The 12,143-nt window shown below is 35.6% G+C and overlaps 1 protein-coding gene across 5 annotated transcripts in view; it reads left to right on the plus strand.

Annotated features, from left to right (window-relative positions):
* LOC123678769 (protein piccolo-like) overlaps positions 1 to 12,143 on the plus strand; it is a 65,398-nt gene that overhangs the window by 44,830 nt on the left and 8,425 nt on the right. For 3 of the 5 annotated variants that reach the window (XM_045615973.1, XM_045615972.1, XM_045615974.1), the window contains 2 exons: positions 6,640 to 7,330; positions 9,379 to 9,501. In XM_045615973.1, coding sequence (XP_045471929.1) covers positions 6,642 to 7,330; positions 9,379 to 9,501 — 812 coding nt within the window. In that variant the 5' untranslated portion in view covers positions 6,640 to 6,641. Of the gene's footprint in view, positions 1 to 6,639; positions 7,331 to 9,378; positions 9,502 to 11,760; positions 11,908 to 12,143 lie in introns of those variants that run through there. The other 2 variants (XM_045615975.1, XM_045615976.1) reach the window with 2 other exon arrangements.

A 12,143-nucleotide genomic window follows, 5' to 3' on the forward strand; every position in this document is an offset into this window, starting at 1 on the left:
GTTTACGCCTTGGGGCCAGACTGCTTCGATTCACGTCTGCTCACTAGATAGGACTACTCTCACACGCTGCGGCAACCCGAAATTGAACTTTCACGTGTACTCTTTATTTCAAATATTTACTTGAGAATTCCATACGGACGCAGCATCCGATTGGCACAGATCGAATTGGCAATGAGTAATTCTTTTCTCTTAACAGATGGTTATGAACAGTTGTGATAAGAGAAATTTCGAGTATAGTTGGTTGGATGAGACTGAAACTGGGTGATCGGGAAATCATGAAACACTGGAGAATTTTTCTGTGAATAAACTGTGAGAGATCACTGAAGAAAAATCAGCAAATGGGTCATAGAAAAAGCAAGAGCCTGGACAGTGGGTAGCTTAGATCTATAATGTAACAGGCCATTTGAAAAGTCCCAGTCTACCATAGTAAAACACATTTTTTCGCCAGAATTCGATTCTATTATTCAACACAGTTGCCTTCGAGGGCGATACAGCGATTAGAGCGATCTTTCAACTTTTCGATACCATTTTTGTTGTACCGATTTGTCCTTCGCTTCAAAATAGGCCTCAGTTTCGGCGATTACTTCTTCATTGACGCTTAATTTATTTTTCCAGCGAGCATTCTTTTGAGGTCTGAGAACGGGAAAAAGTCGTTGGGGGCCAGATCAGGTGAATACGGTGGATGCAGAAACAATTCGAAGCCCTTTTCCCATTGTTTTCATTGATTTGTGACACGGCGCATGGTCTTGATGAAACAGCAACTTTTTCTTTTCAAATGGGACCGTTTTTTAACGATTTCAGCCTTTAAACGATCCAATAACGCTATATAATAATCGCTGCTGATGGTCTGACCCTTTTGGAGGTAATCAATAAATATTATACCTTGCGCATCCCAGAATACTGATGCTATAACCTTGCCAGCTTACTGTTGTGTTTTTCCTCGCTTTGGATTCGGTTCTTCGTGTGCAGTCCACTCAGCTGACTGTCTATTGGGCTCCGGAGTGATGATGCAGCCATGTTTCATCCATTGTCACATATCAACGCAAAATTCAGGTTTATTGCACTTGAACAGCTCAAAACACTGCTCAGAATCATTAACACGTTGTTGCTTTTGATCAATTGTGAGCTTGCGCGGCACCCATTTTGCACACAGCTTTCTCAGGTACAAATATTCGTTAATGATATAATGTACACGTTCAGATGACATCTTCACAATATCTGCTATCTCGATCAACTTCACTTTACGGTCATTCAAAATTATTTTGTGAACTTTTTAAATTTTTTCGTCGGTGACAGCCTCTTTTGGGCGTCCACTGCGTTCGCCGTCTTCGGTGCTCATTTCACCACGTTTAAACTTAGCATACCAATCAATGATGGTTGATTTCCTGGTGCATACCCTGGAAACTCTTCATCAAGCCAAGATTTTGCTTCAACTGTATTTTCTCCTTCAAAAAGCAATATTTTATTAGGATACGAAATTGTTTTTTTCCATCTTTTTTCAAATAACAAAAGTAGCTTCACTCACAACGCAATATCTCACAAACTAATGGTCGGACTGCTGTCAAATTTTGACACGTATCGTTTGACGGTTAAAAATCAAATGGATCTAATACCTACTAGCACCGCCATCTGTAAATCAGACCGGGACTTTTCAATTGGCCTAATATAATACAAACTTGTGTTTTTTAAACGTTTACCATAATAATTTCTGTAACAAATAAAATAGCATTTTATCCCTTTTCAAAACTATATAACATGATATACATATCTACATCGTCAAAAGCTTGCCAACAACCATTCAAAATTCTGTGTTGGTACGATACTATCAAATGTTCAATACTTCCTATATCCTATGGAGAATAATAAAAAAGGACATAAATCTAATCATCAACCAAACTTATTATCATCGAACATCCTCATTTATAAACATAGGCAATCTAATCAGAAATGCATGTAAGCGCATAACAAGTGAAAGCACCATTTTATATCAAACCTTAACAGCATCCAAGAATTCAGGAACTATGAGTATGATATGTAGGCACAAGAAATCAGGAAATAAGTTATGTCACACCGATACTAACTCAACTTGAATTGCATAATTATTGTAATAAATAAAAAAAAATTGCAAATAGTCGGATTTATACTAGATCATTAAGATGTTAAGAAGGAAGATGGCAAATTCATAAAACTCAAGAGAAATTGAATATTTGCATAGCTAATGCTCATTGTTTGTCGTCTAATTTGAATAACCAGCATGGATATTGGGATTATACAGAAGTTCCAGTAGTATTTAGCTGTTATGTAATTTATTTTATCCCACATTGATCTCAAACAGGATATTGGACTCGAAGCAAATACTAACTAGACCGGAAGGTCAAGATCTTTCGTACGTTTGGATAACCTTCGGAATATATACCAAAGCTGAAGAATTTTAGATTTGAATCGAACAATAAAAGATGGAAATAACAAAATGTGTTCCTAAATTCGAGGTACGAAGGCAAAAAAGAGATTCCTAGGATGATTTAAAAAAAAAAGCCCTCAACCCTTTTGTTTTCGATATACAGGGTGTTTGAACTAAACTTCTCCTAACTACTTCCAAGGCTGGGTGTTCATTAATACCTCATTGATGTTTTCATAAATGTGTTTTTGGATATTTTGCATTAAAATAAATAATAACCAAAGTGTGCAATTTGCGTAATTAAATGTCTACGAACATAATTTGCTGCACAAATTTTATTGAATGAACAAAATAACAGGTGTTTTCTTCGAGGTATATAACTTTAAATTGGCATTACTGTTCAAGATGGCGACCGATTTAACAGCTGTCAAGTGATTTATTCTCAGTTTGGTTTGGCAATTCATCATGAATAGACTCATGCCTGAACAACGCTTGCAAATACTGCAATTTTATTTCGAAAATAATGGTTCTGTGCGGAATACGTATCGCGCACTACGTCCATTTTATTTTGTTTAGCGATGAAGCGTACTTCTGGTTGAATGGCTACGTCAACAAACTAAACTGCCGCATTTGGAGTGAAGCTTATCCTCAAGTGTATGTCGAAACACCGTTAAATCCAGAAAAACTGACTGTTTGGTGCGCTTTATGGGCTGGTGGAATCATTGGTCCGTACTTCTTCAAAAACGATGATGGCCAGAACGTTACAGTCAATGGTGATCGGTATAGAGCCATGATTACTAACTTTTTCATTCCTGAATTGAACAACCACAGGAGCTGTGGTTCCAAAAAGACGACGCAACATGTCACACAGCTCGTGCCACAATCGATTTATTGAAAGACACGTTTGGTGACCGCCTAATTTCACGTTTTGGACCTGTGAATTGGCCGCCAAGATCTTGTGATTTAACACCGCTAGACTACTTTTTGTGAGGCTATGTAAAGTCATTGGTTTATGCGGATAAGTCACAAACCCTTGACCATTTGGAAGACAACATTCGCCGTGTTATTGCCGATATACGGCCACAAATGTTGGAAAAAGTCATCGAAAATTGGACGTCCAGATTGGACTACATCCGAGCCAGCCGTGGCGGTCATATGCCAAAAATCATATTTAAAATGTAAGGCCACAAGATTATCTTGCGGATAAATAAAATTCATGTCAATCGAATAATCCATCGTTGTTTGATTGCAATTTAAAGTTCTATAGCTCTAAAAAAACACCCTTTAGTAAATGAAAGATGTTAATCAATGAATGAAAAACAAAGATGTTATTTACTATATAAAACAAAAATAGTACAAACAACAATGTTGACAGGACTATCGGTCAGCAGAAAAAACTAAATACGTTGAGAATTAATCTCTTCAAAGACAAAGATCAATTCTAAACGCTTTCAATAAACAGAATTCTCTACAGAAATAAATTGAGTATCTATTGACTGATATCTGAAAGGTTGATCAGAGTTGTTCAACTAAAAGATGTATTAACAAAGATTATGCGTTGAAGAACTCGATTAACAGATTTGAAAACGTATATTAGTCGACATTTACTTTGAACTAGTGGTGAGACTATTACCGGTAAAAGGTAATAGAATCAAATTTCAATCAAATCGATTTTTTTGATACTTTTCATCTGAGAAAATTCCCATAAGGAGAAAACTACTAACGATAACTTTCTTTTCACCATACCTACTCCTATTTTCTCAACAATCCACTAACGTAACCCAACTCTACCAAATGGACTGAAACCTATCGATTTCAATACTATACCATTACTTTTTCTAACCTTGTCGAAAACACTCTTACCAACTGATAAGGATAATATGCCGACGTCTTACGAAATCCTTCTCCGCCACTGGAAGGTGACCAGGGTTGAGCTACGGTGCGCGAAGACGAAGGCCAACAAGTCTTTCACTGTTTAGGACGTCTGGGGGAACGATCTGCGGGCAGTGGACAATAGACGCCGACAAATTTGATATGCATAACGACTTGTTTCTGCATGGTGGTTCTCCCCACCACCGGCACTGTTTTAACGGACTTCTTTTCTTGCGAATTGGGTTAATTTCATATACGCGGACATGGATTGTGCAATGAACGTCAATTCTCCTGCCGGTTCTTGGATAAGATGAATTGGTCCATCGAGCCCGGATCAGTTTTTATCAATCGGGGAAGTATCGATAGTTGTGTCAGCTCTGTGGTCCAAGAGGTGATGGAGGATCAATAAGATGTATACAATAATTGCCAAGGGTACTATCGTATATTTTGAACCGTTGAACTCAAAATAATGGAATTTTAAAGCTTCGTAACTAGTCTCAAAACTACTTACGAGAAAAATCAAGCTCCGCTCCAATTTTCAAGATGATTACTTGATCACAACCATTGAAGATTCGAAAAAGATATCGAAGAAAATACCCATTCTAAGAATTTCCGAAAATAGACCCCATCAGTTTTAGATTTTGCCTGTATTTATTCAAAATTGAACACCACGAGCGTCCAAAAGCCTACTTCAGTGCTTTTCTTTCCATTCTTTAATAATTTTTCTCCAAATTGTTACAATACTAGTGAAATCCTGTTTTATAACTGAATTGAAGAAGCTATCAAAGTGATACATAATTAAGTACGAATCTGTAAGAGCTCTAAATTTTTCGTTTCAGATATGTCACAATTACGAACAAAATTTTGTCTTATGTATATCTAGACTACGAAATTATTATGCCACATAAAAATGTAATTCATGGTACTGCAGCGTTAAAAGCAATTAGATCAAATTCTCAACCTTGATATCATAGTGGGTGCGACAAAGGTTCTCTCTTTGAAATTCTCCGCTATAAAAAATTCCTTATCCGTCAGAACTTGTTATCTCAAACAAAGAATTTCATGCTATGGAACAATAAAATTATGTATATAAGAAACAGTTCTTGTGGAAAGTATGGAAACTACATTTATTTCAAAATTGCTATTACATTATATTTTGCTTGAATGAAATCGAAGTTGGTATTAGATCAAGTCAAGTCGAGAGAATCTAGAGTCTACATAAAATTGCTCAAAATAGGAACTCATATTCTTCGCTATTTTTTCATCAATTGAAAAAAATTATCATTAAAAAAGCAGTTAACAAAATGAAAACAAATAATGTACTGACGGTTGGTCAAATGGGACTTCAGTAGTTTGTGGGCTAGACCCTGTATACTCATTTTTGGTTTCAGTCAGTCTTAACAACTCATAATACAGTACGCCGAGCTGGTTTCTCAAATACTGAGCATGACCTTGGAATAATCGGTTTGGCCGTAGACGTGAAAGCATACCGGGATATCCCCATGATTGTCTGCGCTTGGGATTATCGTTATGAACCCAATTTTCGTCTCCAGTCACAATACGATGCAGACAATCCTTCCGTATCTACATTGCAAGCAGCTACTCACAAGAAAACAAACGCTGTTCAACATCTCTCGGCTTCAACTCGTACGGCATCCAATTTCCTTGTTTCTGAATCAATCCCATGACTTTCAGGCGTTTTGAAACGGCTTGTTGCGTCACTCCCAATGATCCTGCCAATTCTTGTTGCGTTTGACACGAGTCTTCATCAAATAATACCTCCAATTCTGCATCTTCGAAAACCTTCTCTCTTTCACCGCCATGCTGTTCTTCGACGTCAAAATCACCGTTCTTGAAGCGTTGAAACCACTCGGTAAGTTTTTTCATTAATAGCGGCCTCACCATAGATATTTGAGAGTATTCGATGAGCCTCAGCCGCACATTTCATAATATTAAAGCAGAAAATCAAAACCTCCTGCAAATGACGAGAATTTGGCTCGTAAGCTGACATAATCAATAGAGAATAACTTTATGATGCAGATAAAAATCGACTAATATTTCGATGGCGTTATGTTTACAAATACCTAAGCTTATTGTATAACATCTACGATCTATTTATTTCGACTACCACTTACCTCTACAGCCATATAATTCAAAACGGCAAATGCAAAGTTGTACACCTAATACAATCTTATCTCAAGTTATATACACCCTCCGTGGAAGTTTTTCTTGAAATCACCTATTTTTAATTTCATGGTATCTGTTATCTCATATATTCAGCACTGATTTCATGATATCAGAAAGTTTTCAGTAAATTCGATTTCCAAGTTGATGCAGATTTCATTCTAATTCCAACCTTATTGTTCTAGCAATGGATGCTGATAGCAGCTATGGTGGCAGCGACACAGCTCAGGACTCCACTTGTGGGAACGATAACAATTCACTAGAAAACTCAACAATAACATCACATAACACATCACATCCAGTGGCCAATGCGGTCACCAGCATCACTGTAAATAGCGAAGAGAATCCATACTACAACAAAAACGAAATCACCTTACCTGTAAACAGAGATGAAACAGATTTCAAAGGCCAGTCTAGCCCAAAACTGCCACACTATTTATCTACAGCCAATCTGAACATAAACGAAACACTAGAACATCACAGTAATCTAGAAGCGATGAGCAAACAGTATAGGAGCACAAGTTATCTTAATGCTGAAAGTCCGCCAAGTCATAGAAAATCAGGACTTGACAACCCTGGTTTTGACGATGACGAAGAAGCTAAGAGCATCGAATCTTCGTTTGGTCAAAGCAAACCCTACAATGGTGATTTGAACACTTCAGTGACCTCTGTGAATGTCAATGAAGAACCTATGGCTGAAGCTGTGAATTTGGAACTTGTCAACATGAAACCATCAGGAAAGGATGTTGCAGGGCCATACGAAAATGGGAAAAATGGTATGACTACGATTCCTTTGAAACCTGATGCTGATGTGGAAATGGGAAATCCATATGATGAGTATTTTGTACCTGTGAATGAGCATAAGAAATTTATGAGGTAAGTGTCATTTGGAGTGGTGGAACTATATCATCTGAAATAACTTTGGACATATAATTGTATATGAGGTAGAGAAACTAGGATGTTAGTAGATTGAACTTACCTACATCTTCATAATTTTCATTAATATGATATTTACATACATATACCTTTTTAATTTGACAAAAAAAACTTAATCCTTATGAGTACTCAATATTTTTTGAAGAAATCATGGGTAATAAATTAATAACAATCATATTTGTATAGCCATTACGAATTTCTATAATACAGTGTGATTCACCGCTATGATCCTTTTGACGTTTATGGAAAACTAATCATAATTCTTTGATGAAAGTTTGCATGTTGGGGTTTGAAACAATGATCTTTCTCCCTAAAATAATTTCAGACCTCAACAACTCCCGGTTATACTGGAAACAGACTCCTACTTTCTTATGTCAAATGGCACACCTAGTAAATTGCATCGTTAGATAGCTTATTTGATGACAATACGCTCTATTAGTGATGACGTCACACATCGCCATTTCAGTTCTCCTGTCAGTGTTCGGAATCCAAACAAACAAATTGTCATTCAAATTAGTACGTTATCGTTGAAGAAATTGGCTTATTTTGATGAAAAAGATTATTTAAGGAACGATTTTACTATTAATTGATAGACAGAAGGCACGAGATTAATGCCAGTAAGTTCTAACTTGAAGTTCAACTATTGAACAAGGCTTTTTACAAAATCTGGCGAATGATACAGGATTCAAACTTACTGGTATTACCCTCGTTCCTTCTGTCTATCAATTAATACTGAAATCGCTCCTCAAATACTCTTATTTATGAAAATAAGCCAATTCCTTCAACGACACCGTACTAATTTGAATGACAATTTATTTGTTTGGATTCCGAACACTGACTGAGGAGAATCAAAAATGGCGGAGTGTGACGTCACACTAATAGAGCGTATTTCAGCAATATGCCTTAACTTGTTTCAAAACACAACGTGTTCATGAGTTAATGGGATTCTTATATATTTCTGCAGACAACATTGTTTTCGAAAAATCCTTTATAATTTTCGATTCTGCCAATACGTAGTATTATAAGGCTGTTTGTGGTTTGAACAAAAAATACACAGGCTGTTTATTGGAAGATCATGAACTTGGGCTCCTCAAATTCATCAAAACTCATCAAGATATTCAAATTACATATATATATATATATATATATATATATATTTTTTATTCTTTCGGTCAATTTTACCTAAAATGAAAACTTTGTTTGAGTTGTCGAGGGAGAACTTGAAATAAGGAAAACTGCAATTTCTAACTAAGTGGAGTAGTATGTGACTTCCGGAAAACACAGAAAGAGACTAAAATTCGGTGTTTCGATAACTAAATTTGATATTTCATGAATCATAATGAATTTCATGAATTATAATGAATTGTTCGTTGAGATTGTTGAGAATCGATAGACTAATGAAAATTTCCAAATCAATATGAATGATTGAATGGAAACTCATTGAAGAAATGTCAAATTTAGTTATTGAAACAACGAATTTTAGTTTCTTTCTGGGTTTTCCAGAAGTCATAGACTACTCCACTCAATTAGATATTGCGGTTGTTCCATATTTAAAGTTCTTCCTTGTTAACTATATTGATTTAGTAACACCTCCTCTTTTTATAAGTAGAATTGACTGAAAGAATGAAAAGTATCGATTGTACTTTGATGAGTTTTGATGAGTTTGAATTGTCCAAGTTCATGATCTTCCCATAAACACCCTGTACATTTTTTTTCCAAATCGCAAATAACCTTATAATACTACGTATAGGCAGAATCGAAAATCATAAAGTTTTTTCGAAATAAACTTTTTTTAGATATCTTAATCGCACTTATTCACTGACATCCTGTATACCTGCAACTCGAAAATCTTAAAAAAAATACCTACAGTTACTATAAATACAATTATCATGTCCCAAGTTATTTCATTTGAAATAAAAGGACATGAAAACAAGACTTCAAATTTCACAAGTGGTCTTCCTCGAAATAAAGCATCTCGAGTATTTCAGTAAATTCAACAAGGGTCGAAACAGTGTAACTTTTGCTGAATCTTTAGCCAGTTCATCCGGATACGAAGAGAATGGTTCTGGAGTAATAAACTATCCTGAATGGATCATGTCTCAGCATCCACGGTATCCACTTTCATTCTTTCCACTACACCATCAAATAGAAAGAAGTAGAAGTATTTATATGTCTGCTCGAATTCCTGAGATTCCAGAAACATTTCGAAGAAAAACATTAATAAACACATTCCCACAAATTTTACATGGTTTCCTGTTGTTTTCTCTTCGGGACTTCGGCTTAGGGTAGTAAAAAATAACGGATGTTTTTTTTCGAGGTATATAACTTTGAGTTGGCATTATTGTTCAAGATGGCAACCGATTTAACAGCTGTCAAGTGACTTATTCTCAGTTTGGTTTGGCAATTCATCATGAATAGACTCACGCCTGAACAACGCTTGTAAATCGTGCAATTTCATTTCGAAAATAATGGTTCTGTGCGGAATACGTATCGCGAACTACGTCCATTTTATATTGTTTAGCGATGAAGCGCACTTCTGGTTGAATAGCTACGTCAACAAACAAAACTACCGCATTTGGAGTGAAGCTAATCCTCAAGTGTATGTCGAAACAACGTTACATCCAGAAAAACTGACTGTTTGGTGCGCTTTATGGGCTGGTGGAATCATTGATCCGTACTTCTTCAAAAACGATGATGGCCAGAACGTTACAGTCAATGGTGATCGGTATAAAGCCATGATTACTTACTTTTTCATTCCTGTATTGAACAACCATGATGTCCAGGAGCTGTGGTTCCAAAAATACGGCGGAACATGTCACACAGCTCGTGCCACAATCGATTTATTGAAAGACACGTTTGGTGACCGCCTAATTTCACGTTTTGGACCTGTGAATTGGCCTCCAAGATCTTGTGATTTAACACCGCTAGACTACTTTCTGAGGGACTATGTGAAGTCATTGGTCTATGCGGATAAGCCACAAACCCTTGACCATTTGGAAGACAACATTCGCCGTGTTATTGCCGATATACGGCCACAAATGTTGGAAAAAGTAATCGAAAATTGGACGTCCAGATTGGACTACATCCGAGCCAGCCGTGGCGGTCATATGCCAGAAATCATATTTAAAATATAATGCCACAAGATTATATTGCGGATAAATAAAATTGATGTCAATCGAATAATCCATCGTTGTTTTATTGCAATTTAAAGTTCTATAGCTCTAAAAAAAACACCCTTTACAAACATTGAAACTAAATGATAAAGCCATCGGTTAGGAGACAAAGGCTCAAAAACACTTCTATCTAGATTTTCAGCATGTCCCCAACATTCTTAGATTACGTTGTCGGATTGTGATATATTTTCAAATCTACAATTTTACTATGTATATCGTTATGAATGTATATTATATTGAATGAAATATATTCATTGGAGTTATTCCCGATTAAATATGCGAATATGAATATTTGGAACCCGATATTTTTTCTAATTGTCGAATTCATAGTATGCAGAATATTTATAATTTTCTGTATCTACCTGCTGAAATCCAAGGTTTGGCAACTTATGCTCCCCTAGTGTCATCCGTTATATGTCCAATATATTTTGAGTTGATATGAACGTTGATTCCCTATGGGACATAAGTGCGTTCTTTGTGGAGAAACTCGCGAATTGAGTGAAATATCGTATCATTGATATGTTTTCATTTCCGCGCTTCATGTCAAATATGATATTTCATGTTGGGGACAAAATTTGCTTACTGAAAATGACATGTGCTACCTCTATCTATGTCTATTACTCTGAGGTTTCACCTATATCATTAGAACTCAGCATATGCAACATATCTTGCATATGTGATAATTAATTCAGTTCATATTTCAATAACACCTGCCAAGAGAAAAACATTTTACCAACTCGTTTCTATCTGTACACGAAAGGTGTCAAGACTATTTTTATGGACATAACTTTCAATCTCTCCTATTTTTGAATTAAACGAAAGCAAAGTTGTTTATTTCCTTTTCGGTGAGAAGATTTACCGAGAAACATCACTAGTGGAAATGTGTACTTAACATTTCAGGTCATTCCATTTCAAGAATATATTTCAACTTGTCAGAGAAGAAATAAGAAGTACAGCATGTCTTGCCTTAAAAGAAAAATTGCAATGTAGATGATTCGCATTGTTGACCCGTTATTTTCATTAAGGAAGAATCTAGGTGATATTATTCACGCTAAATAAATGAAATGTTTCTGGAATTATCATATGTTATCAAACGAAGGGAACCATAAAGATATTTTCTATGAGAGCAATACTGTCACTATCGTTTCAAGTTTAAGAGGTCATATTGCGTTGTTTCATGCACAATAATGAAGTGGCATTTGTATTTAGATCAATAAATTATTATCGTTCCGGAAATATATTCTGTTCTTCCTTCAAATAAGGTTCAAAAATTTTTGTTGGATTTAACGTCAATTCAATTAAGATATTATAGTAGAGTTAGCGTCGAGGGAGTAACTCTCCGAGGTAATAATTGTCAATATTACTTTATCTACCACTAATTCGTTAATTTTAAATTTTCAATGAAAAATTGAATTTTTCAATAACAAAATTTGTGATAGTAAAATTATCAAACTGTCCTGAAGAAAAAGCCTTTGAAAAGAAAAGATGTATAAAAGAAAAGAATATATTCTCTTACCACTATTTTCCAGAACATTTCCGAAAAAAACGTTTGCATTGTGTTACATTCATTTAAGATTCTT

This window comes from Harmonia axyridis, chromosome 4, assembly GCF_914767665.1.
Source record: "Harmonia axyridis chromosome 4, icHarAxyr1.1, whole genome shotgun sequence".
NCBI classification, from domain to species: Eukaryota; Metazoa; Arthropoda; class Insecta; order Coleoptera; family Coccinellidae; genus Harmonia; species Harmonia axyridis.